This window comes from Harpia harpyja, chromosome 15 (genome assembly GCF_026419915.1).
Source record: "Harpia harpyja isolate bHarHar1 chromosome 15, bHarHar1 primary haplotype, whole genome shotgun sequence".
In the NCBI taxonomy this organism is placed as follows: Eukaryota; Metazoa; Chordata; class Aves; order Accipitriformes; family Accipitridae; genus Harpia; species Harpia harpyja.
Genome location: NC_068954.1, coordinates 7,075,231 through 7,102,809, shown reverse-complemented (window position 1 = coordinate 7,102,809; position 27,579 = coordinate 7,075,231). Strand labels below are relative to the sequence as shown.

General features: G+C 39.2%; 2 protein-coding genes across 4 annotated transcripts in view; both read right to left on the bottom strand.

The window, feature by feature from the left end:
• Positions 1-611: 611 nt before the first annotated feature.
• On the bottom strand, positions 612-14,396 carry LOC128151848 (adhesion G protein-coupled receptor F4-like). 2 transcript variants are annotated; one of them, XM_052809567.1, is made up of 9 exons: positions 13,424-14,396; positions 9,825-9,923; positions 8,870-8,906; positions 8,567-8,727; positions 7,687-7,977; positions 5,581-6,945; positions 4,823-4,864; positions 4,662-4,721; positions 612-2,515 (listed from the first exon to the last, which is right to left on the bottom strand). In XM_052809567.1, the coding sequence occupies exons 2-9, from the start codon at positions 9,897-9,899 to the stop codon at positions 2,510-2,512; spliced, it is 2,037 nt and encodes a 678-aa protein (XP_052665527.1). In that variant the 5' UTR covers positions 9,900-9,923; positions 13,424-14,396; the 3' UTR covers positions 612-2,509. The 2 variants fall into 2 exon arrangements, with proteins under 2 accessions (XP_052665527.1, XP_052665526.1); XM_052809566.1 differs by lacking the exon at positions 612-2,515 and having other exon boundaries at positions 4,617-4,721.
• Positions 14,397-15,863: 1,467 nt separating this feature from the next.
• CD2AP (CD2 associated protein) overlaps positions 15,864-27,579 on the bottom strand; it is an 85,114-nt gene continuing 73,398 nt past the window's right edge. The window contains exons 14-18 of one of the 2 annotated variants that reach the window (XM_052809568.1): positions 22,973-23,088; positions 22,011-22,097; positions 21,175-21,359; positions 19,955-20,018; positions 15,864-18,211 (exon numbers count right to left, since the gene is read on the bottom strand). In XM_052809568.1, coding sequence (XP_052665528.1) covers positions 18,170-18,211; positions 19,955-20,018; positions 21,175-21,359; positions 22,011-22,097; positions 22,973-23,088 — 494 coding nt within the window. In that variant the 3' untranslated portion in view covers positions 15,864-18,169. The remainder of the gene's footprint in view (positions 18,212-19,954; positions 20,019-21,174; positions 21,360-22,010; positions 22,098-22,972; positions 23,089-27,579) is intronic. The other variant, XM_052809570.1, reaches the window with a different exon arrangement.

Genomic DNA, 27,579 nt, shown 5'->3' with positions numbered 1-27,579 from the left:
ATAACCCTGAAATCAGGTTTAAACGGGAGGGATATTACCCTACAAACCCTGCTTGCCTAGCAACGTGTACCGTTAACACCTAAAGCCAAGCAGACTGACCACAGGGCACCGCGACACTTCCCAGCAAGGCAAACCAGCGAGCCGGACCCAGAGCCACGCAACGCCTTTGCGAAGGACCACAGGTCAAACACCCACCGGTTCTTGGAGCCGTGAACAGCCGGCTGGAAGCGTGCCTGGAGCTAGCAGTGCCAAGCCTCGTGGTGCAGGCCAGCATCTACCGTAAGCACATTTTATGGGGCAACCCAGCAGCCTTGTTAACAGCCTGCCAAGACTCTGCTGGTTTGGCATCTTCTTCTCTTTTGATCCACCAACTGTGAAGGAGATGCCTGTGCTAGATAGAAATAGAGGGGGGGAAATTGCCTGGCTCTGGAAAGGCAACATAAAACTTGAGGTATTTGAGGTAAATCAATGTTCTGCCCAGGAACTTGTTCTAGTGTTGTCGTGGTTTAACCCCAGGCAGCAGCTAAGCACCACGTAGCTGCTCACTCGCTTCCCCCCCTCACCCAGTGGGACAGAGGAGAGAATCGGGGAAAAAAAGTAAAACTCGTGGGTTGAGATAAGAACAGTTTAATAGAAGAGAAAGAAAGAAACTAATAATGATCATAATAACAATAATAATAATAAAAGGATTGGAATATACAAGTGGTGCACAATGCAATTGCTCACCACTCGCCAACCGATGCCCAGTTAGTTCCCGAGCAGTGATTCCCCCAGCCCCACTCCCCCCAGTTTACATACTGGGCATGACGTCACATGGTATGGAATACCCCATTGGCCAGTTTGGGTCAGCTGTCCTCGCTGTGTCCCCTCCCAACTTGTTGTGCCCCTCCAGCCTTCTTGCTGGCTGGGCAGCAGAAGCTGAAAAATCCTGGGCTTAAGGGGAGGAAACAGAAGGGAAGGAAAGAAAAAAACCTCTAAGCGCTTCAAGGAGAGAAAGAAGCTAAAGCACAGAAGATGCTGCTTGACACCAAGAAGCAGACTTTGGGCAAATGGTCTTTTTAAATTTATGTTACAGCAGCATAAGCCCAATTTTATCTTTACCTGATCAAAGCTCTCCAACATGCAAATGTGCTGTATGAAAGGAGCAGGGATAGTCTCCTGTAACAAGACTACAGTCTATGAGGAAAGAAGATAGGAGAGGAAAATGCAAGGATGCAACAGAGTCCTGGGGACAAGGACTGTCTCATGGCCCAGGGCAGAGCTCTGCCCTCCAGATCACCCCCTCCAGAGCCCCAGCTTCTCCCCCCACGAGACATCTGGCTGTGAGTTTTTCCATAGTACCTGTCAGATGCCCCACATCCCTCAGTTCATTTGCCAGGGCATTTTTCTCCTTCAGTAAAGGGGTGTTGATGACATTAAACAGCACTATTTCAATTAAATCTTCTGTATTTCAAATGTACGTAAAGCCACAGGGGGATGAGTGATTCCTGACTTGAGTAATACCGGCTAATATTAAAGGGCATTTATCTGCTTTTTTTGGTAGAGGAGGATAAGGACCACTTACTAGAAACGATGACAAAATTTCAACTTTATTGCCATTTGAAAGCATCAATTTGTCCTGACAAGAGACAATAATGTTTCTATCAAAGCTTTCATTAGAAAGGGTTTCTCAGACCAAGGACTGATTTTCTAATGAAACCAGATACACCATCACACATGGACAAACCGTTTCCTTTGTTAGCACATTGCACAGGACACAGGAGATCTCCATCCACTTGATTCAACTCTGAAGCACATTCAAAGCTTGCTTTCCCACATCTAAAGAGGGAAACTAATTATTTGCAGAGTGCTCTTTCTTGTTTATCTCTATCATCATCTTGCAGGATTGGAAAAAGAATGAAAATTCTGTCCTGACAGACCAAAAAAGGGCTTTGTACAATTTCTCTGACACACAAGTACTGAGATGGAGAGAACAGCTGTAATGCAGAAATAGTTACGTTGTCCATCAGTCAGGGATGACAAATGGAAATGATGAATACAGTGCCACCTAATAGAATCACTTTTGATCAGAGACAGCCAAAACCAGCTAGATAACACTCAACATTTGTATATCACATTAAAAATTAAATAATTTTAGAACAGCTCCACATGCTGTACAGCTCCTTATTGCACTGACATAAAAAAAAAAAAAGAAACTGAAGCACTGAAATGGCAAACGAGGACAAACTCTCCTCACAGCAGTTTTCACAAACATAAGAAACAACCTTCATATATCAGCGCGTTTCCTCCAAGGGTTGCACCAACACTGATGGTTTCCTGCTCCTGACAGCAGGTTCAGGGCCTTTTCTCTTCTGGTTTTCACGATGCTTCCCACGGTCATGCTCCAAGACAGCGCTGTCCACGCTCCGAGCTGGTCAGCCACTTTGGTTCATCTCAAACCAGGATTTCTGTGTAAGAAGTGCTCCTTTTCCTCTCACTGGTCAGATCCACTGAAGACAACTGTCCACTGCTAGGACTAGGAGAAAACACATCAGCAGGTCAGGTTAGATGTAATCGTCCATGTAGGTGGAGGTTCCATTTCAAACAGGAGGTGCCTCAGAGTCCTGCGAGAAACGCCACAAGATGATCGTCTTAAAATCTGACCCAGAAGAAAGGCTCTTAGGAGTCACAAGAAAATAGGAGACCTGAAGCAAAAGTCTGCATAACCCTTCTAGATGTTTTACATACTCACTATTAAAAGCCCAGATACACAGTCCCATTCTGAAGCTCTGTAAAACAAGTTTTTTTGGGTTTTTTGTTTGTTTGTTTTTTTAACAATCATTTCAGGTGTGACAAACTTTTCCAGCTCTCATGAGTCAAGTTCCATATTTACACCCGTTTACAAAAGTGGATGACTAACATTTTCCCCTTCTGTTAACACAATGGTAAACACCTACATGTGGTCTCTTCCACCCAGGTGAGTGACATTGACCCAAGTTCTTGGGCACATGCAGCCATAGTTTCCACATCAAGTTTTGCCCAGTGAGATCACTTAATACTTTTATAGTAAATGTTGCTGAGTCATGAGATTAGTGATATTTCCACCTGTTGCTTCCAGAATATTATATTGGTAGTGACTTGAAAGAATTTTAACTTTCAATCCTGACCTACAGCCTGTTAAGATGTTTCACATCTTCACTGTTATTTGGATCCTGGATCTGTAAAAGCAGGAATTGTAACCTCTGTTTATTAAATATGGAGCAATCTCAAACACTTCCCTTCTCTTTTTTTCCCCTCTCTTAGGTAGGAAATAGTTAATTTTAGCACATGTTTTGGGGTTGGGTCTTGTTATTTGTTTTTCATTTTGGGGCTTTGTTTTGGGTTATGTTTTGTTGTGGGAGGGGGTTTGTTTGGGGTTTTTTGGATGGTTTTTCTGTGGTTGTTTTGTTTTAAGAGAGGACCTTCTGCACTGCATTTAAACTTGGCACATAATATCAGTGCTGGATGCAACTGAAGACCAAACTGGAGAGGAGGGATGCAGAGGAATCAGAAGTTGTACAAACACGCAGCCTCTCTTGCACCAAATGACCCGAAGCACACCAGGCAACGCTGACAACAGAAAGGAGGTACAGTTTCCTTAACCCCTCTATTTTTTCCTCAGAAACCAAGGACATTTGGACACACTGTCGCTAAAAGACACTCTGCAGCTTTCAATACTAGAATCAGGACTGATTAGTAAATAAACCGGAGAAAAGTAAGGAAATATCTTTATTGTTCCAAAGTCCAAACTGAACTGACACAGTTTCTTTTGGCGGATAGCAGGAGCACTGCAGACGATTCTTGTGAGACAGCTAAAGGGGATTCCCTTTTACAAATACAGCCTGAAACCATTAAAGCCTCAGTACCAAAAGAAATCTAACAAACAGCAGATAAAAGTTTTCCAGCAGAGGTAGGAAACACTAACTCAATGATGTCAACACATCAATTCTGCCTATGTTTTCCTAGGAAGCTGCTGAAACACAGTTGTTTCCTTACGGTTTAAACATTTCCTTTTAATGAATTGCCCTGATATTTAAAAAACCTCAAGCTCTTATGAGTACACAACATTGATTAGCACCAAATGTACTGGCTGGGCTCCAAAAGGTTTCCATGCTGAGCTGACATTCAGCTGGTAGCGGAACAATCCTCTGACATCCTAGAGCAGCCCTGCTGTCGTACAGATCCATATTTTTGTGAAGGTGGCAAATAGGTCATTATATTGGGATTTTGGACTCTTAATTCTGTTCCTTACTTCGTCAGTAACCTTAAAGTAGATATATTTTACAGATAGAAAAAAAGTCATAGGCATTCTCTACCTAGAGGGCTTTGATATCTACAGGTGAAGAGATTAGATTAAAATACCATTTTTAATTTTGTAACAGCAGTAGGTTATGTAGGGTTCATAAAAATCTACGGATTGCCACTGCTAATATTTAGAAGCTTAACAACCTGAACATTCTTTTGAGATACCTGTATTTCCTTCAGCAAGCACCTGCCTTAGAAAAACTTTAAACTAGGTAAGATTTAGTGCATAGTTCCATTCTCTCCATATACAAATAAGAAGGTGTGTAAGTTGGTATAAATTTTAAATTAAGCCATTAAGGGAGGGGAAAAAAAAAAAAAAAACAAACCCCAAACTTTACCTTTGCTGGACTACACTTCCACTTTGATGAAATGCAGTTCATCCTTAAGGCTTCTCTTGTCTGTAAATTAAAAAAAAAAAAAAAAAATTAAAGGGAAGAGTTTCTCAAAGTGTAGAAAATGTTTATATAATTTAGAACGAGTGCTGAAGTGACCCGAGTACCTTTCTGTCCAGCAGTGTTCCAAACAACAGGATGAAGAACCCCTAAAAAATTGCAAAAAAAATTAACAAAACCAGCATAACCACATGACGTTTCTGAAATGCTTCTAGATGTCGTTTCCTTAAGGATAGAAAAAATAATGTCTTTGTCAGTGTAACAGATCTCATCATCTATGACTCAGATAACAGCAATATGCAAAATGAGTTTATCCACCCAGGTCACACGGACTCTCTGGGAATGTCAAGAATGGATATATAACCCATGCTAATTCTCATTACGAACTGGACTGATGGGTACATACCAGGACTTTCTCAACCCACTTAGTAGCAGCATTAGCCAAGAAGAGCTAAGGCAGACTGGCTATACAACAGTACGTCAGGTATCATTGCAAGTTTATACTGATGAGTTAAATAAAACCATCTTCAATGGCAAGGGAGAATTTCCTGTGTATTTGTTAAGCGATAAGGATGAGACATCTTTGCAATTACTGGACATTAAGCAGTCTACTTTAACATAAATTTGTCATCTTAATTCTTCATCACACTTTACACCAACTAGTTTGTTCCATTACCCATCTGCATCTACTATGTCAATGCAGGATGCCTAGTGCACGCACTGTGTAAGATAGTTAGGCTGAAGGGAAAGCCTAGATCCTGTTTTTCATGCACAGCTCAAGCTGCCAGACCCTCTTAGGTTTGCTGCCTTTTCCCAAGTTCAGCAAAGTCTGAGCACATGCTATTCCCAGTCTCACTGAGCTTACCTGGAAGGCGTTCAGCAGCGCAAACGTAACATGGAATGCCAGAGAGCGGCTGTCGACAATTGTTGCTAATCCAAATCCCCAGGTGAGACCCAGAAGAGGTGTCAGAAGGACAACGTTTTTGCTAATTCGGATCATGTTGCTCAAATCTTGTGACTTGCAGCCTTCTCCAACAGAGGATCTCCCAGTCTTCACCACGACCACCACCACCACCACCACATTCACAACGATGATGCCCAGAGCAGGTACAACAAAGGCCAAAAGGGCTTTCGTTTCATGCCAATTGAGCCAGCAGGCTCCACTCCTTAAATACCCATTTTTTGGTTCAGTAATAGCAACAGTGAGGATAGATATGACCAAGGGACATCCATATCCAATAGAGAATGCTGTAGCTATGAATACAGATCTCGTTATCTTAAAAAAAATTAATAATAATCCATAGAGAATCAAGAGGCCCAGGGTAAACATCCAAAAAAACATGGCAAGATAGAAAAAGTGAAGGAAAAAAGTGGCTGCTACACACAACTGGTAGTTTAGGGCTGTATTGTGCACAATAGCCGCGAAGATGAACAAAACATCTGCAATGAGAAGCGATGTAGCAATGTTGACCAAACAAAAATGGCGCATGTAGGTTATTTCAGTTTTTGTAACGTGATGCCAGACAACAGTCTCGATGACAAGGCAGAGAACCAAGCTGAAAATGGAAAGGCCTAACCCTACACGTGTAATATAATCCAGCACTGCATTTCGTAGCATGGTGGGGGACATCAAAATGGAGAAGGATTTGCATGTCCGACGGTGATGCTTGCAGATGCAAACAACGCTGCTGATGTTGTCAGACTTCATTTTGCATGCCCTGTTATCCCATCTCCTTTCAGTAGAGTGCCACCCAACACACTGAGACTTGACATTCTCCACTTTATTCACCTTTTCGAAGATGAGCAAAATATGCTGAAGCTCTTCTGGCAGAGACACCGATAACACCATTCCATTCACAAAACCAGGGTCCAACCGGTTGGTTTCTAGAATGGCTCCAAGTGTTGGAAGTGCAATGCTGATGGCTTTGGAAGTCTTGGGTAACTTCAAAAGCTCTTCTTCTGGAATGACCACACGCCCAGTGATATCTCCTGTGTTATTGAACTCCATAGAAAAATCAAAGCTCTTTCCTGAAGTATTTTTATGTACGCTGTAGCCTTTTATAGAGATGAAGTGCTCCTGTACACTTTCCGACCCATTCCTTAGAAGAAGTTTCCCTGCAAATAAATTCACTGAGTCCAGTAATATTGAACTGGCGTTTCTGTCCTTTACAAAAGCCCAGTTGGAAATGATGGAGCTGTTCAGAATATGGTTTGCTATCCTGCTGTAACTCTGAAACAAACAAGAAAAAAATAAAGTTATTTTTTATGTTAAAAGAAACCAGCTGTTATTCCACTGACAGAGCCTCCAGAAAGGCTCATTTAATTCAAGAGCGATTTCTATAAAGGGAATATTCTTCTTTGACAACGAACAGGTTCCCATGATCCATCCCAGTTAAACCCAAACATCTCATTGGCATGGTCACTACCAGAATTGTCCTATCCTCTTCACATCATAGCTCAAGAGATGATTAGAGAAGCAAGTATAAAGCAAAAATCAGGACACCTAAGTTTATTCCAGATGCTGACCTGCCATGCACATCTGCTTTACATCACCCTCCCTATATGTCTTCCCCCACCTCTCTGACTTCTGAGGTCATCAGGGAAAGATGTCAGTTTTCATTGTGCAACACATGACAACACATGACGGGTCAGCATCTCCAAGGCTGCCTTCCCTACGGTGCCATACTTCAAAAATGAATTCTTCCTTGTACTGCTCTCCCATCTCTGTAACAGCAGTTCCTGAAAACAATTTTGCTTTTAAAGTGAATTCCACAGAGTATTTTCACCATACATGAATAGGTCAAACAGTTTCTCTGACAACAAAATATGGCCCTCTCTAAAAACTCTTTCTGGGTGATCTCCTCGTGACTAGCAGCCACCACTTCATTGGATAGTGGCTATAAGGACAAAACACTGTATGGATGCTCTGGTAAGCTCAGAAACATGTCCTGAAGCCCATAAAAGTAAATACCTGCATTTTTTTTCTATTGACATTCTCTGATAACAGCAGGGAAATCTTCTTTAGCAATTCCACTATATCAGCAATGTTTCCTGGAACGGCTGGTGAAGACAGGATATCTGGGATGATGCATGAAAAATCAGCTTGGCAGTTACTATTCCCATGGTCATCAGCACCAAAATATTTTGCTCCATCTCCAGGCCTCCCATGCACTGGCTTTCCTTCCCCTACAAAAGGAAGGTGTCCTCCAGCAACACTAACATGTCCTCCAGAGCTTGGAAGGAGATCACGTTCAGAAATCTTCTGGAGGGAGAAAAATAAATTTGAGAAAATTAATGGAGAGAATGAAAATGAAGCTACAGCTACAATCAGGCAAGAGGTACAGTGCAGGGGTGTGCAATGAATGTGCTGGATGGCCTGAAACCAGGGACCAAAGCTCACCTGAGAAGAATGTCTTGCTCGTACAACACGCATGAAGGAAGGGGCAAGAACTAAATGCAGTGCCTTATTCTTAAAGTGACTTGAATAAAGTTCTTTATTTTGTAGTTGGGGAGAATTTACCGTGAATCATCTGATTATTACAGATATTGGTGTTGCTCTTTTCCCAGGTTCATCCTAGTGTATCATTGTCTCAGTTTAGATTCACATGAGGAACGTTAGCCAAGTGAACAAGGCAACTTCATTTCTGAATTTTGTTTCTACACAGGAATTTCCCAAATTTATTTCCTATCACTTCATTTATGATGAAGTCAAAGCCTGTTATCAAAGTAATCTGTGTTTTAGGATCTCATCTTCTTCCCTTTGCTCAAGACTGAAAGCGTATGGAGGGAGGGGCTGTCTTTGCTAGAAATTATGAGCATAGGCTAAAGTAGATGCATAACAGTTACCTCACCTGAAAAAGGGACTGAACATCCAGGCTTGCACAGGCATCTGTGAACATTTGCCACTTTCTGTCTTCACAGACAAAGCTTGTCTCCCCGTGGAAGGAGGGAGAACAAGGCTGAATACAAATAGCTCCGTTATCTTTGCAGGGAATGAGATTTATACAGCCATCTGAAAAACAGATCAAGCAGATATTGTTATAAGGTGTAAGACAGCATACCATGGTCCAAGAGGTGAGTATCAGGGTGTAAAGTATCGATAACTGGTAATATCTCACAAAGAATTAACAAAGATACATAGCTATTCACTGTACCTTGCCGATTACCAGTCTTTGATTCCTTAGCGACAACCTGAAAAATAAGAAGTGTAATGTAGATTGAATGTTAAAATAAATAAGACTCCTTGGCACAAACCAGAAAGGTGATTTCAAGGGCAAAATAGTCCTTTCAAGGTCCAGAATGCAAAGCTCATGGCCCCTTGCTTGTACGGACCAACTGAGAACTCTCTACTAACAGTGCCTCTATATTAAGCCTTCAGTTGTACCCTTCTACTGAAATGACATACTGAGCTAGTGGACAGGATCACACACGCCTCCAGCAGTTATTCCTCAGTCAAAAAGCCTGTATTAGGCTTAAGCTCTCCAGTATTTCTCATGTTGATGAGAATATGTGACTTACTGATGAGGATACACGATCTATATGACTTTTGCCGTAAGATAAATGTACAGTTGTACAAATACCAATGGCTGCTTTGTTCCTCTCCCAACTGGGAAGCGACCCCAAGGTAGGCATACCGGGCTCCCGCAGGCAGGACCACTTGCTGGGACTGCGTGTCGTACGGCCAGGCACAATCCAGAACAGCTTCCATCGCTGCTTGGTCAAATGGTCTATCACCTACAACCAGCCAAACCCTGCCAGTCTGGAAAAAAAGCTTGGCTACGCAATGCCCTGGAAATTGCACTGTTACTGCTGGGTAGAGCAGGCTGAATAGCAGATTTCTAACGCTCCAAGGGTTGCGTTGGAGGTTGCTTGGCCTACTGAACGTACTGAAAACTTCAGAGTATTTTCTCCTGTAGTGACAGGACAAGGGGCAATGGTTTTAAACTGAAAGAGGGTAGATTTAGATCAGATGAGGAAGAAATTTTTTTATAATGAGAGTGGTGAGGCACTGGGACAGGTTGCCCAGAGAAGTTGTGGATGCCCCATGCCTGCAAGTGTTCAAGGTCAAGTGGGACGGGGATTTCAGCAACCTGGTGTAGTGAAACTCACCCCGAGAGCAGCGCGCGGTGCGGCCAGGAATTGCACAGCCCAAAGGAGGAGACAGTGGGCTACCCTCACATCCATCGCCTCCCATTTACTGCTTTCCTCCTGCAAGAAAGAGACGTTAAAGAAGTTTAGATGCATCTGTTTTCACCTGTGAACATAGTCCAGTTCGTAAGAGAGCAGCTAAACCCATCCCAAAGACTGTCCTTTCTGGGCTTGCAAGGTAATTTTCAGATATTTTTTAAGTTTTTTTAATGAGAATTATTTATGAACCTTTTCTTAAAAATAAAAAAATTTAAAAAAAATAATCTGTCCAACACTGGAAGTTACTGCATTAATAATTTACTGTAAACTGCAAGGTGGAGAGCTTATTAAAGCAGTTCAGTCTGTGGTTCCCTTTTGAAGGGATTTAAGACAGCCTCACCTCCACTGGGTTCAACACTGCTACTCTGCCTCCTTGGGCAGTTCCTGATGAGACCTGCCGTGTGAGGTAGGAAACTCAGGCCCTTGGGGCTCAGATATCCAAATCTGAGAATCAAGGACCAGACTGAAGTGTTATTTGCTTTGCAGAAGTATTCAGGCCTCTGCTCCCCCCATGAAGATTCCCGTGGTCCTTGGTAAAAGCTTAATATCCTGGGATGCAACTTGTTACAGGCATATTTACTGGAGGAAAACAATCCAGTAAAGGGAATGAGGAAAAAAATGATGCATTCTATCACATCTGATTATTAGATGCCATACATGTCTAACAAAAAAACCCAGCTCCTGTAGATTCAACAAAATTGAGACACCGATCTTCTATCACTGGATGTATAAGTAGATTAAGCCATGTACTAAAAAAAAAAAAAAAAAAAAAAAATCCATACAATGGATGCAAGGTGACAAAAGCAGGATGATGGCTGGTTTTCAGAAGATGCACACAGGAGAAGGCTGGTCAAATCACCGTGCTTTGATAGAAGACACTCAAATTTCCCCGATACGTACTGATCAGGACAGAGGATGCTGAAACAGAAGGGGTCCTGCACTGACGGAGCAGAGATGTGTTTTTCTATCCAAGAAACTCCAAGCTCTCACAATCTGATGGCATCAAAGGACCAGGCACACAGGTGGCTGCCCCCTTCATCTGTGACATTTGTTCACCTTACTGTATTTTGATATCTGCAGGTTTATTACTTAATTACAAAAAGATCACAAAGGGAAGAGCTAGATCGATGCACTGAATTTCTAAGCTAGCTCTAAAGGAGAACCTTGTGCCAGTCTCTGAATTCAACTGGTATTAATAAAAGCATTTTCTGGGTTTAAAGCTAGCAACTATTAGCTCTTCTAAGGAAATAAAATAGATAAGTGAACCAAAAGACTCAGATCAATATTGCCGAAGAACAGGAGGTGGATGGGAAACACCTACAGATTTGAGGCAAAGGGCTGTATTGAATTCTTTTCCGATTTCTGAAATCATTAAATGTTTACTCTATGCTCCTAGCCCTAATTCCATTTCACAGCTGGGAATCCTTGAGCACATCATGTTTCATCATTAATTAATTCATATTCATTTTGTATTTAATCACTGATGTAACTCCACCTAGGGCTGTTACCTTTAAGTGAGGCAGAAATCTGGGACAGCTCCAGGTATCTGAGGCTCACCAAGATACTGGCCCATGTTACCAGCAAAACACTGATCTTGCTCAGTTGCACTGCTTGACTCATCGTGGAAACCACCCAGTCTCACCACTGCAAGAATGTGCCAAGGTAACTACTATGCAGCAATAGAAACTTAGAGCAAAACAGGTAATACAGCAGCAAGTCACCATCACTTTAGGGAAAAAATATGGATATACCGACATAAGGCCATGGGAAAGCATATACAGCTACTCCTCTCCCTCCACAGCATCCAATTATGGTACTTTATCTAGATAAAGGATGATGTATAACTAATCATAAACTATCTACTTCCATTAATAGGAACACACTGTAAATGCAGGGTATCAGACAGTGATCTGGTCCAAACTCAGGCAATGCTCTTTTTTTTTTTTTTTTTTTTTTTTTGGAGAAAGGTCCATAAAGAGCAACTGAGCTGTTAATCCAAGACACCCCAACTGAAAACTGGACACTTTTTGAAAATCATCCCCTGGATGAAGAACACCTTGCCCCTTCATGCACCCATCCTTGCTGGGATTAATTCACATTTGCAAGGCACTAGGCTACTAACTTTGCCTCCTTTTTTAAGAAACCGTAAACACGTTACTCCTCTCTTCCAGATGTTTCTGCTCCATCAGGGTACAGGCACGTGAGCAGCTGAGTTGTCAAAACCTTCTCAGATGGAAGGGACTTTCTAGTAAGAAGGCAATTCCATACCCTCAGGTATCTCCCACCCAACTCCGGAGATTGTCACCAGCTGCTGATCCTCCTTCTCCAGCTCATTTCATTTGGTCACAGCACCCCAGCGGGGGCAAAGCCCTCAAAAGGAGGGAAAGAGTGAGGAATGAGTGGCTAGACAGTGGTTACAAGAGAGGAAAAAGCCTCTTAAAACAGTAAAAAAAAGGGTGAACTGACCATGTATTTAAAAAGTAATCCATATGTCGGTTAATGTATCATAACGTTAAATTCAAAGCCCCTACTCTGTGACTTCTGTTGGCTTAAAATCAAAGTGTTTTGTAAAACCCCACGAAACTATCCCTCCCTTCCACTACCCCAAGCGCTTTCGTGCTTTTAATTTCTGGCAGGATGCATTGCAAGGCAGCCTGGCCCCCCCATGCTCACAGCTACCAGAGGGCTCAGCCCAAGCAGCGACAACCGAGGGAACTACAGCCCCAGACTGCTCTGGCCGAAGGGTTCTCCATCACCTGGGGTCACAGCTTTCCCCTCTCCACTACTCCAGAAGACAAACTATAGTTAAGTTTCTGGGGAAAAGTATCCTGCACAAAAATTACAAGCACATACTGTAGGAAAAAAAAAAAAAATTTACACTGGGCTTGCCATAATTAGCTGGACAAATATATTTTCCCAAACACTGCAAACTCGCACTGTTTGTATTTAACATTATTTAAAAAATATTAAATCTGTTTTTACAGAAACTAATCTATTATTTTTAGGGCTTGAATGCTACATGGCTGGCTTAAAACTCAATAAGCCACCCTAATGTGATCACTTGCCATTGCTACCTAGCAAGTTAAAAAGGCTGCAGCAGGAGACTTTAGAGTCTTCAACATGGTCATCCAAAGATAAAAATTAAAGGTCTTAACTATACAGAATCATATTATTTGTATTTTTAAAGGGACCACACTTGGAAAATATGAATTTAAGTAAAGCAAGTTCTGAGAGTGATCTTTACAGTAACTTTAGCTATAAGAAAATTTCAGATTTTCTTAAAAGTAACAACACTGTGATTAGAGACCAGTAACAAAGCTACAAGCAAAAAGCTCAGAGGATAACTAAGATATCTAATTGTTTCCACAGATGTAAGGAGAATATAAAACTGAGAAAATAAGTGCAAAGTAAATACAGCCTAAGCAATTAAGTGCATTTTAGATTACGAATGAACCAATTTCACAGACCACTGATATTTTTCAAGCAGTTCTGGAAGAACGTTGTTTTGCGATAGTACTCACTGTTTTTAGAAGTCTGGGTTCTACTGTAAGCAAAATTAATGCAGCCAGAGATCCTCAGGATACCACAGGCGAGTGTCTAACCATTCATCTGCTGCCATTGTGCCCCAGTCCCACTCTTACGGTCTTACCCAGCGTTGCTTGAGTGCTCCGATTCATTCAGTTTTCCCATGAAGAAATAACCTTGGGCATCAGCCTGCTTCTTTTCTTGCCCAACTGGATTAACATTGAGGAACCCGCAGATGACAATAAAGGTATTGCACTGCAAAATGACAAAACAAGTTACAAAACACACCCACAGAACTGCCAGATTGCCACCTTTGCCAGGAGTCCACACAGATGAATCACACCCGCGTAGTTTGTATCTTTCCTCCTCATGGAGAAGGCATCTTCTGCTCTTCTGTACTTAATAGATCGAGACTTTAAAGACCAAAAAAAAAAAAAAAACCAAACCAAACAAACCCATGATCAAAATCTGGTCAAGTTAATGTATTACCCTTCATAAATCAAAGGCGACACTACTGATAGTATCTTGCACAGCTGAAAAGCTCAATGAGCAAGTAATAATCTTTTCTTTACAGGCTGCACCCATTGTAAGGGGTGAGAGCTGTCTGCTGAACTTTCTGCCATGTTCACTGTTGCCTCTCTTAGTATTGGCTCACCTGCAACAGCCAGCAATTTACAGCAAGTAGTTTATCATAACAGAAGAGCAATTCCTAACACACCTTTTACTCACAAGGCTGCTTTGGAAGAGCTTTGGTCACTAATTTTTTCCACAGTCCTGCAATGTGTTTGTCATGAGCTTATAGGGTTTCCTGTGATAATGTCATTTTGTCTGCTACCACAACTTCAGTCAGTCCTCAGCCACAAGGTAGGTCTCCAATTTTAGCCTAAAGATAGGTATTATTTACTGTTCTGTTTTGATATAGCCAGCCTTGCATCTCACACTGGTAACAAGTAGGAATTAAGCCAAGCACAATTAGACACAGCCAACAAAACCCATCTGGAAAGGTTAAATGACTTGCACTCAATACAGTACCAGGTAGAGCTGAATTAAAAGGTGGCACCTTAGCTACCTTTTAAGTCAGAAGGGCCAAAGACCAGATCACATCAAGGTACAGACACCTGTTGTAAAAGGCTTCTTCCCCTAGTCACCTGGAGTTGTGCTTCTACACATTCCCTGAACCTTTGCTACGATGGCAAGACTGAATACCCCTTGATTCTCAAACACCTCCCCAACCTAAGCAATAGTCCTCTGAAGGACACAAAGGCTGGCACACTTCAACACTCAGACACACACACATGCTTCTCCCAGAAGAAAGAAGTGTGAATCTGTGCTCCTGAGGGCTTAAAAAGATATTCAAACCATGATTTCCAACAAGCAAGGACGGTACTTCCAAACCCCGAACCCAGCAGCATCAGTCTCACACTTTACAAGCTGGTCAAGGCTGCTTGCATTCTTCAAGCCGGGAGGTATGTGCCTAGGCACCCAAAAGGGAGTGGTTTGTCTTTTCAGCTCTTGCAAAATCCAATTACCCAAGATATATGACCAGCTGCTTTGACACCGCTCTGAGAAAGCAAACAGTCAGCAATCAGGAACATCTCAGAGAACTTTAATAGCAGTCAAAAGTAAGGCAGGTGTGAAAAACTGGTTTTACCATTTCCTTTGGAAAGAGTTAACAGACTTCTACTAATTTATGACTTCAATGAATACAAGGTATTTATTTAAAAGTTTAACAGATACTTTGCTACACAACCCAAAGTCAAACCTTGCAATACATTACAGGTATCATCAGAAACTTAATTCCCCCGAAGCAACATTAACGAAAAATGTTATCTTGCTGGTGATTGTTTAAATAAATTAAAAAAAAAAAAAGTAGACCCGTAATTTTTTTTAACACTGTACCTTGTATGCAAACAAAAGCTTTTTAGAGAAAGTTACAAAGACTGAATAAAAACCTTGCAGTTGAAAAATGCCCTTCTGTTATTCTGTTCTTCATCTGCCTTCTCCCTCGTACATACCCCTTTTAAACATGCCATGCTCTCAGTCTTCAGTTCTTCACTATATATTTAAGAAGTGATTCAAACGTGCATTTATCCATGTTACTGATTGTCAACAGGGATCTTAAAAAAAGGCTCTGAAGATGCACAATAAGGTCAGTTCAATATGGACCAACAAGAAAAAAAAAAAAAAAAAGGAATAAAGAGATACTGGTAAGATTCCCAGTTACATTTGCAAATTAAAACAGTAAGATTTCCAACTGTTTGGATCCTAAGCCATCCTGAGAGTCAGGAACCAGAGCATCCCAGTGAGTAAATTAAAATCTGAAAGCCTCAAAGGCAGACCATATAAATAACAATACACTTCACTCCCACCCGCCAAACTCCTCCTGCAAAGAATTTAATGGCATATGAAACATTCCTGAACAGAACTGAGCAGACATTTCAACAGGTTTTTAAACTTACTTTATTTGCTGAGTTTGGATAGCATGCATCATTTTACAGCACCGGTAAACAAGTCAGTGAAGCATACTGCTTTTACGAACTTGTACTGTGGAATGTCTTCAAAACCATTACCCTCTCCCCCTCCACTCTAGTACGTAACACTAGCTGAAGACAAGACAGAGATATATTGGGGCAACTTCCTTATGGCTAAAAATACTCAATAGCAGCGACTTTTAAAGAAGGGTTTTATTAAGTCAAGTCATTGCACTTGGGTCATTTATTGCTACAGCGAACAAAGGCCATTAAATAACAAACACCCTTCATTTGTGGTTTTAGCCGATTGTCTTGTTCTGTTCATCTGCTACAAGCTTACATGCAGACACAATTTCTGTAGAGCAATCCATTCCAAGATTTGTTTCATGCTCTAATCACAGTGAGAGCTTGTATAACAAAATTGGCTATTCCGTTAGGCTCAACTCTTGCTTTTCGTCACCTGACTCAGAGATATGAATTCTAAGTAAGAGTTTAGTGTCTGATGAGAAGCATTACTGCTGCACATTATTCCTCAATATAAAGATCTGGCTCAAGTCTTCATTTGTGATGCATCTAGGCAATTAAAACTTAAAAGCATTGATACTGAATCAGCTTATTAGCAATGTGACTAGCAAATATTCCCTAATACCTCATAGTATATTAACCAAATTTTATGAACAATTTAAATCAGCAATTGACAAACATCCTCCAACTGACCTTTTGATGTTTGTATTTTATGATGCATCAACTGTGGAAAATGTATACTCTCAAGAAGTAACACTTCCCTGTCACTTGCTCAAGTGACACACTAAATAATTACTATATTTATGACTATTCCCATGAATAGAAACTTAATTACTTCTCTTACTGGCGAAGTTGCCAAACTACGTGGCATGTTTTTGTCATTTAAATTCTAGTAAACCAAAAGGAGATATGGTGATTACTAACAGAAGTAATGCATTTGACTGGCTTTCTGAGCTGTATGTTTTTTAATTGTTTGATCAAATTAACACAGCAATAAATATCATTGTCTCCCACCACTTTACATATTACTTGTATATTATTCTGGTGCACTGTGTTGAGCTCAGGGGTTAAAGATAATGGCAATCCACAAGATTTCAACTGTTTTCCATAAAATGTGAAAGATGCCATCTTGGACACCAGCACAATGCTGTCAAAGCAATTGTTCCAATCACTCATTAAAATACAAAGATGTTATTAAATTTAGAGATACACAATACACTGAGAAAGTTTATGGCATAAATATATAAATATTGAGACCTTTTGAGAGTATCAAAGTTCCAAAAGGATTTATTTAGAGACATATTATAAACAAAACCTGACTATCGTAAAAACAGATCAAGATGCATATTTAACCACTAGAAAGATTGATGACTTCAGTTTAAATACACAGAAGCACGGACATTGTGACTTAAGGTTTACTTTTTCATGCTGTATGCTGTAATATTTTAGGCACAACAGGTTGAGTTAAGACTGGATTGTAGCCTTGTTTCTGTTTTTCTTGCATTTTGTGGTTTTAAAAGTTAATTTTGTCATAGCTTCATGATTCAGTCCCAAATCCCTTTTTAATCCAATAGTGCAAGTGACAAAACATTCTGCTAAACTACTCAGATTAGATCATTCGTTCTTACTACAATGCATAGGAGTTTCACCTGCTTCATTGCATTAAAAAATTCCTATCTCATTACTCAACTTATAAACAGCATATTATTAATATTCTCACTGCAGACAGGCACAACAGCATAACCCTGGGTAAGACTGCCAAAATTATACAAATATCATATATTCCCTTTTGCATCTAGGGGAAAAGTAGTGACTACAATTACGATACAGTTATTACACCCCTCCCAATAGACTATTTTACAGATTAGTTGTAAAGATAGATCACCCTATTTATAGTATAGATCTCTTTAAAAATTAAGCTACAGGTATTCAATAAAAATCTATTACGAATTCCCTCTCCTTTCTATACAGATTCAGTAGTATTTTCAAGCAAACCAAAAAATAAGGTCTGCAATTCCAGCACAGTAAGAAATAAGGCCTCTTTTATATTGGCAAAAAAATTACACCATTATTCTTTTTTGTTTTCTTATCTCTCTGAATAAAAGACTATATTCCTTTTTTTACTATATTTTTTTCTTTAAGACTGTAGAACACCAGCATCCATTATTATTATGAAATAAGAGTCAGTTCTCCTTGTGTTCAGCTTTGAATTCCTGGTGAGTTAAAAACATTGAGTCCATAACTGTCTCATGTAGACATCACTGCTTTCTTCAATTTTTCTATTTCAAGCTGGAAAACGGACATTTTGAAAAGAAAGAGAATCAGTATTAAAGTAGCAACAATCTAAAGTCTTCAGAGCTTTCACCAATATTATAACCTTTATATTTCAAAGACACGTAAGTAAAAAAAAATCTTAACACAGAAGCATTTGACAGCTTGATATTTACAGCTGATTTCATACTACTGTATGGCTAAACAAACAAGAATTTAAATTAATTAAAAATTTGCCTATAGTTCTGGTACATCTTATTGGATAAACTCACTTTGAATAAAGCAGTCAAAGCTAGGTTGTGGAATCACTTGACATGTCCCCATGTAACGCTGCATCATCACCTCGGACTAACTTCCTAAAGCAGCCTGCATGCAAAATACCGTGCCATGATGTCCTGGTTTCAGCTGGGATAGAGTTAACTGTCTTCCTAGTAGCTGGTACAGTGCTATGTTTTGAGTTCAGTATGCGAAGAATGTTGATAACGCTGATGTTTTCAGTTGTTGCTCAGTAGTGTTTAGGCTAAAGTCAAGGATTTTTCAGCTTCTCATGCCCAGCCAGCGAGAAAGCTGGAGGGGCACAAGAAGTTGGCACAGGACACAGCCAGGGCACCTGACCCAAACTGGCCAACGGTGTATTCCATACCAGGTGACGTCCCATCTAGTATAGGAACTGGGGAGTGGGGGCGGGAATCGCCGCTGGGGGACTGGCGGGGTGTCGGTCGGCGGGTGGTGAGCAATTGCACTGCGCATCATTTGTACATTCCAATCCTTTCATTATTACTGTTGTCATTTTATTAGTGTTATCATTATCATTATTAGTTTCTTCTTTTCTGTTCTATTAAACCGTTCTTATCTCAACCCACGGGTTTTGCTTCTTTTCCCGATTTTCTCCCCCATCCCACTGGGTGGGGGGGAGTGAGTGAGCGGCTGTGTGGTGTTTAGTTGCTGGCTGGGGTTAAACCACGACACATGATTAATTTGTATTTCTTCAAATGGATTTAGAGGATACATGGAATTTACCTCCTCTTCATCCCCAGTGCATATTTAAGGCAACTTCATTGATTACTTTAGAGACACATTAAAAAGGGGACTCACCAGAAGTTCTTCTCAAGTTTCCAAAGTAACTTTGTAGTCAATAAGAAGTACTAGTTCACAAATAAAATGCCCTTTTGTACCAGACTGAAATAATTTTCTACAATGAGTTCATCCCATTAACTACTTAATGGCATCATATTATAATGCAGGTAGCCTTCTTCATCAGTAAATTGAGAGGACTAGCATTCATTCATAAGGAAATTTTTCAGATGCATTCCATTCTTTTGGCAAATTATTCACTTAATATTTAAACAGTTCATCAAAAAATTAGGAAAGTTTACTTTTGCCCTGTTTTTCTTTTGATTACATAAAGTAAATCTGTCCTTCAATCTTCCAAAAGCAAAGTATTAATCTTCTCCCTTGGAACATAGCAGAGCAAAGAGCAGAAGCCAGCAACACTAAAGTGAACTCGCATTCCAACACCCATATATATTGTTAAAAATATGTTATGTTAAAAATTTTCCAGATAAAGCAAGCTCAACTAAGATGAACTGTGAATCTTCTATATACATCCAAATGCCTCCTGAGGCATTCATTCAACCACACAGTAACACAGCAATCAAAAAAAAAATTGAGCAGGCTCATTAAGACCTTCTTGTGGCATCAAATACCAGAACTGCCTAGAGACTTCTAAAACTTTACCCCCACTCAAACTGCTAATATTACCTCCAGATTACTTCGTAACAGTTTCTCTTCTTCCAAATCCTTCTTTAGTTTTTCCAGTTCTCTCCTAAAAGTAGTTAAGATACCAGAAATGCAAGTTTCACATTACTGAGAACAGGCAGCACAGGTCTTGTTTAAATTTTACAAGAGAAATTCCTGTAACAACTGTCTGATGCTATATCTTATAAATAAAACTTCCATATAAGTACATGCCCACTAGTGAACTGGTACTCAAATCTAGTGCACCACAAGCTTCCACCAACTCTCAACACTTCTTATCTATCACTGTGCACTTACCCCTAACTTATAATCACAATTTTAAGTAGGCTACTTTAAAATTTCTACTGTTATTTTACTTGAAGAGTTGAATTTAAACCAAGATAACCTGGCAACTTCTACATAGAGAATAGAAATTCTTTAGAATAAAAAGTTCCTAAAATATGTTTTATTTCATAACTATGTTCAGGCATGAAAGCGCTAAGAATTATCATCAAGTCACTGAAGAACTACTTCATTAATCTCCAGAACTCATAATTTACTAGTTTGCTTTGGAGACCAACTGATCCTGATGCTCTACAACCTCTTAAGAGGTCAATCTAAAAGCTGGTTTGGTTAGCACTAGTCATCTCTTAAAGAGTACCAAAATGAATGTCTGTGCTGTAAAAATAAAAACAGAAAAGGTAAATTTCCTGCAGATTGGTCTTTACTATGTTTACTCAAACACCAATTACATTTTTCTTCTACATCATTCTCCAAACACAACCCTACCCACAGGCACACAGATGATCGGGCCACCATGATCACCAATTTGAAAAGCTCAGTAATATCTTTCCCTACTACCAGTCACGTCAATACTGCAATTACTTGTGCGCAGTGTTACACAAGGCCAGCACATGTACTTACATTAAATACCACAAAAATTATCTACTTTTCCTTACAGTGAAAGTACTAACTGTTTAAGAAGTATTTTCAAAAAGCTGTAATGCATGCAGGAGTGCAAAGTAGGAAGGAAAAATGTGTACAAATTCCAAAAATACTCTGACATCAAATCTGTCCGTATTTAGGACATCTAGTTGGATCAACTTCTAAAGAACGAACTTCTGAATTAATATTAATACAGAATAGCACTTTTTTCCTTCTTTTTTGTTTTAAAGAAGTTTGGCATTAAAGACATTTGGGAGATGTCTGTGTAACCCTTTGAGATTGAGAAGGAAAATATTTACCCATGTTCTTTCTTCAGTACGTCTACTAAACCCATCAAATCATTAATCTGAGTCCTGAGCTCTTCCACAGAAATTTTTTCATCATCTGTTTCTCCTTTAAGTTGGATGTCTCCAGGAAAAAAGTTGAGTATAACAGAACTTGGTCTCTGCGATGAAGATGGAATTGGTGGACTGAATGCAGATGGCTGAAAAAAATACATCAGTGGAAAGCTGAGAAATTAAATCATACTGACTACTTAGAGCATACAGGTTGTACTGTTATGGGAGCTACATGTGCACAACTTCCTTAATTTTCTACCCAAAAGGCAAAAAACAATGTCCAGTTTAAATGGACTACTGTAGTATATGAGATGCAGTTATTTTATACAGCTCTTTATTAAGCATTTCCCTGAGGTTCCTGTAGTCACTAAAAAAAGTGCTCACACTGCAGTTCTCTCTCAAAAAAAAAAACCCAACAACAAAAAAGCAACGTGATTTAATGGGGCCCACAGGTTCATTATAAGCAATCTTTTCTGCACCTTTCTGCTCTACTCAGTTGTTCTGTCTGTCGGGAGACTAGAGGATGAGCAGCCATGAAGCTTATTTGGGAAATTATACCATAGTTTTATGCTACCTGATACAATAGCTCCCATCAGAACTGAAGAACTATATACTTTAGTATAGTGAACTTTATACTAGAATTTCTAATATGAACTTTATACTAAATGACATGGCTCACTTGCATTTAAATACAATCATTTGCATTTAGGTGGTTGCATCGATCTAAACTGGAAATGCAAGCAAGATGGACAGAACACCTAGCTGCCTGTTACTTGTCTAGCTCCTCGGTATCATACCTTTTTTGTTTCAACTGGCTTTGGTTTGGCACTTTCTTCTTCTTTCTGCACCTTCAAATTTTTTTCTGGACTCACATTTTGACTTGCCTGGTAAACCATTCGTCAAAAATAAAAAGGTTTTCAGAATTTTAAAAAATAAATAAATAAAAAAGTAAATAAAAAAAGAACTGTCATATGTTTCTAAAATGCAACAGAAAAAAGAAAAAAAAAAACCACAAAACCCAAACACTCAAACTTAAATTGCTAGACTACCATGGTTTTCTTTCCCTGCCAGTCAGAACTTCCCTTCCCCACCATACTCATTCAGCTGAATTTACATCAAACACAGGAATCTTGGGCAGGATTCTCAAGCATCTCTGCAGTACTTAACAAAACAAGTCCTTGATGCTTTTGGGAGCCTGTAGGTACTTCCATAAAACATAAACAGTAACTGTCAGTAACTGTAGATACTAACTGTAGATGGTAACTGGCATGACTGAACTACACGACATCCGATGATACAATTTGTTTTCAGGGACTCTGCACCACCTGGTTCTCATGGTCTGACAATGCCATGTCTTAGCACACGAGATCACAAGTCCCGCATTACAGCAAAATTAAATTACAAATCTGTTGTGGCCAAAGACTATACATTGTTAGGCCTGTAAAGCACTAAAGACACTTTCAGAGTTGTGTGTATGCACACCACCTATTTCATCATCAGTGACGCTAGAAGAGCTAAGTACTTACTGCAGTAATACCCCAGAGAACAGAAAGACTCCTTCAGCTGCAACACAGTCACGTTGTTTCTCTTACATACGCTTCCCTCCGGGGAATGGATGTTTCTGTAGACAAAGTCTATAGGAACTGAACCTCTACAGCATTTTGCCCTCAGATAAATGGTTCATAAAACTGTTTCCCAGTACAACCCTGTTTCCTGGGAAGTTAGTTCACTACTAGGAAAACACACCCAATATACTCACAGGACTGCTGCTATTGAAACGTGAAGGCAGCCTCCTACCAGGCATCTTGGGTCGGTTTGCAGTAGGGTGTGATAGATTATCTGAGGTAGCTATTACATCATCAAAGCTTAACAGATCTAGAAAAAAAATGAAAACATAGACCACCATCAAGACCAGAAGGTTTTGCTGCATTCTTTTTTATCACTTTTTTTCCTCAAGACAAAAAATAAATACGTAATTTATCAGAATTCTTATTGTTTGAAAGATTTTCAGTATATACAGCACGAGCCATATGAAACAACTACACGACTTTGGCATATCTGGGAAACCACATTTTCCACCTTGAAAAAAAATTAAGAGTTAATTCAACTAGCATTTAAATACAAGTTCTCAACAGAAATGCTGTAGCAACATGGCAGCAAAAACAGACCTAACAATTATCTGGAAAAGAATATATTTATGACTTTTCTTGAGAGGTGCCATATTCAACTGTTTAAGAGAGCACATAACTTGCATGAAAAGCATGAAACCCCAAGTTTAGTGACTAAGACAAAAATAAAAGCAGTACGGTAAAGTACATCTCCACAGGTTGGTGAAATAAGTTAAGACTACATTAACTGCAAATATTTCTGTGCAGGGTAGTTTTTTCATATGCAGTGTTTTGTCTAAAGAAAATACACAACTTCATAAAGTCTGTCATAAATCATTTCAAAACTCCATTCTCATACTTTATTATATCATACAGATCTCTCTGTTCATTAGTCTCTTTATGCTCATAGCTCTCGGTATACTCTCTCCTAGATCAGTAGAAATTCTTTACATCCTATGGGAAGAGGCAACCTTAGGAAAAAGGCTGCCTATTAATAGGAAGATTAACATTAATAGGAAGAACAGAACATATCTAATCTAACAACGTAAGTAGTTCACCTAGTTAACAACTGGACTTCTTAACTGCTTCTCCACAAAAATAATACTACTACTTACCTGTCAACAGATGTGCAATGAGATAGGTTTTTTGTTTAAGCATTGACATAAGATCATAAGTATTATATATGTTTTTACAACACAAGTTCGTTAGACTTATTCTAGGTACTCTAAATGTTTAACTAAAATACCACACAGAATTTACTATGGGCACCAAAAGTAACATTCAAGGTTTGGGGTTTGTTGGGCAGGGAGGTGGTGGTTTTGCAACCTCTGATTTTTACATGACATTATGATTTATCAAATAGCAGCTATGATAGTTCTTTCCCTATTTTCTCATTCATTTTAAAGCTATAGAAAGAGGTCATATAACAAAAAAGCCCTAAGAACACTGAGCCAGACTATTGATACCACTTTCGTGTTTGGATGGATGACTTAAAATCATCTGATTAATCAGAGTTTTAATCACACATTGTCAAAGCTAATTTATACCTGTAGAAACTAAGTTTTCCACTGAATATTTTAACTGATTTTATTGTCTTCTATTCTGTGTTACTATCCTTGAAGTCCTTAAGATATTCACAACTTTTGGACATCCCTGAACATATCTATTTCATCATCTGTTGCCTTGTTGAAATGCAAGCTTTTATAACAGTATCTGTTACCAATCAGTTTTGCTGCTTTTTAATTTTATTAAAGAGAACGTAAATACAGTCTTTTGTAAACATGTAATCATATCTGCAATGTAAAAAAGCGGGGGAAAAAAAACAAAGAAGGAAGAAACAGAAGAGTGATGAATGGCAAGCAGCTGACGGAAAAGAGGATGAGGGAGAATTAAATAACTATAAAGGTATTTCTGCTGTAGTCTGTGCCAATAAAATATTTAACTTATTAAAAGTCAAGCAACAGTGACCAACACGTTTTTTACTCAATCCCAGAGCACTAACCCATGCCAAAATGTAAATCAGGATTTACGTTAGTTAGGTATTATTAAAAAGGTAAAAAGAAAGCAGAAAAAAAAATATATATGCCCTTTCCCCCATCTCAGTAATTTTTGCCTTTAAACAATCCTCCTTTTGTCATTCTGCAGAAATGACAAATCATTTGGCAGTAAATTTAAATAAGAATTGAAAATTGAGTTGCTATTATGATTGTAATGCCAGCCCTGTGTCCACAAACAAAGTAAACATCAGGCATATTAAGAATATTAAGAACATATTAAGAATAATGTGTACATCTGAAAAAACCCCACAGTATTTGACAAGGCTTGAAGATGAAGACTGCTACAGTCTTGAATTGTACATGATTTCAATATAGATGGTGGGATGACACTAAAGCCGGGGGGGGGGGGTGTCCTATTTGTTAAGAGCTTCTAAAGGAAATTGCTACACCTGAGACAATTGCTCAGCATTAAAATATTAACAGCACATTACAGTCAGAGGAAATTCTGACTGTACTTGCATTTTCCTTTTAACCTTTCCATTTTGTTGCTTTGGTATAGGGAAGAAATTAAAGCACAGGCTGGTGGAGATTAGGGTTTGTGTTTGTGGTGGTGGTTTTGTTTGTTTGTTTTCTTTTTAAACAGCATTCTTAGTTATTTTAGGAGAAAGCCTGGGCCCACTGAAACCAATAGAGATACCAATGAAACCCACTGAAACTTCACAATTTACACCCATTTCAACCAATAAAATGATTTATCAGTTAACTTTCTTACAGACAGCCTGTAGATAATTGTTAAAGGAAATCCCATGATAGTGCCAAAAGAGCAATGTTATACATGTGGGGATAATTTGAGTCAAAAAATGATATTAAGGCTGAGCAAGAGCACCTTTCTTTCTAGAAAGATGAGTCAAGTTTAAACAGTTGCTTAGGACAGACTACTAGAAATCTCTCTTCTGCAAGCTTACCATGGATCCATAACAGAACTGTTAGAAGCTTTAACAGATACAATTAGGTGAGAGGTTTTGTTAAAATTTGTGAACGCTTCAAGTGTACTCATAGCAGTTTGTCTTAAAAAGCCTTCACAAAAAGAAGCAAAGCTGAAGGGGTGTCTAAAGAAATTATGGTTCCAACATCTCATGTGACTGGGGTTTAAAAACCCATGACAGAAGTGAAACGTATCCAATATTTTAGAAGACAGGACCTCACATTAATCTGCAGAGTAAAAGAAGATGGCAGCCCTTTTTCCTGTTACTCATCTTGCTGAGATTGCACCCCAAAAATTTAGGGGACAGATACAAGCTTCAGAATATTTAAACTTGCAGTGGAGCAATAGGAAGGTATTTGCTACAATTAAGCACATGCCTAATATGTAACTTTCAAAACCACCATTTTACAAGACTCATGATACTAAATAGCCAACACTAGTGGATTCAGTGCCTAAAGGCTTCATAACTGCATAATTTGTGTGTACAGAAGGATAAAGCCATTCAACCTACATACACCAGAAGTGGTATAAGTATTGAACACATTTCACTATAAACACTAGGTTTGGCTTATCTATAGCTAGACTGTAAAGTTTTTCCTTTTTTTTTTTTTTTATCCCCACAAGTTCCTAATTGAGAAGTATACTTAAAGTAACAACTTCTTTAACAGCTAAGCAAAACAGGCATTCAAACAAACAAAAAAAGCATTTTAAATCGAAACCCAAAAATTTTAGTATCCATAACTGCAACTCAAAATTACTCTTATGACGTTAAGAAGAGGCTATGTGTATGGCATAAAGCATTTGGATTTCCTTATAGATTGTTATCTTACCAAAATGGAGAAGGGTAGGGTAATTTCCTGACACGTAAGAAGGGAAACATGGCAAACAGGATAGGAAACAAAATCTGGAAAGAAAAGTCAAGGAGAGGAATGTCTAGAAAAAGATTCTGAACAAAAAAATTATTTTACAAAGCAGGAAAAAGAAACATTTGTAGAAGAAACAGAATCGCTTTACATGTTCAGCATGCTAGTATTACAGCTTTAGTCTTTTACAGTACTTTAATTCTAGTTGAACAGAGAAACACATATGCAATTTTTCAAATAAAGCTTCAAGAGAAGGTATTTCAACATGATCAATGCTTCTGAATGCTTTTGAGTATTTGTCCTTATCTGATGGCTGGGGCCTAATTTTGATATGGAGTATGTTGGCTTTTTTCTATAGATACAGAATATTTATGGCTTCTCCTTAGGCTAAATTGAAAGTGGCTCAACCTACACCACACTTCATGGTCAAACTAAGTTGCAAAACAGAAGACCCATACTTATAGAAATTGGTTTTCTAAAAATTCATTCACTTCAGGACCTCAATCTAAAGGCAGGTGGGATCGAGGGGCAGGGGAAGAAGAGAGACTGGTAATGCAGTTGCCAACCGCAGCCATACACTTTCCCCTGTGGTTTAGCATCTATTCCAATGCTTGTAAGATACAAAGTTTGAGACTGTTTATTAAGGACCCAACATGTTTGGAGCTTTATATAGCCTTAGTTGCTGCATGGAGTATTATGTCTTTAGCAGCAGAATGCATACAGAGACATAAAGCAAGAGATTCATTACATTTTACTGGCAGGAGTTTGGACTAGTCTATTTTCACAAGAGTAGTAAAACCACAAGTGACTTATGCAGATCGCTTTAAACAAGGGCACTTTCACATAACAGAGGATTTCTGAAACTTTCCTTAAATAGCAGCTCCTTAACACTGTCAGTGCTGCATCCCCACATG

Coding starts and splice junctions, on each gene's coding strand:
- LOC128151848 (XM_052809566.1), bottom strand. CDS start 9,899: ATGGATGTGAGGGTAGCCCACTGTCTCCTCCTTTGGGCTGTGCAATTC. Junction 7,978..8,566: donor ATGTTCAGTCCCTTTTTCAG/GTGAGGTAACTG, acceptor TTCTCCCTCCAG/AAGATTTCTGAACGTGATCT. Junction 4,722..4,822: donor GAACACTGCTGGACAGAAAG/GTACTCGGGTCA, acceptor TTTAATTTACAG/ACAAGAGAAGCCTTAAGGAT.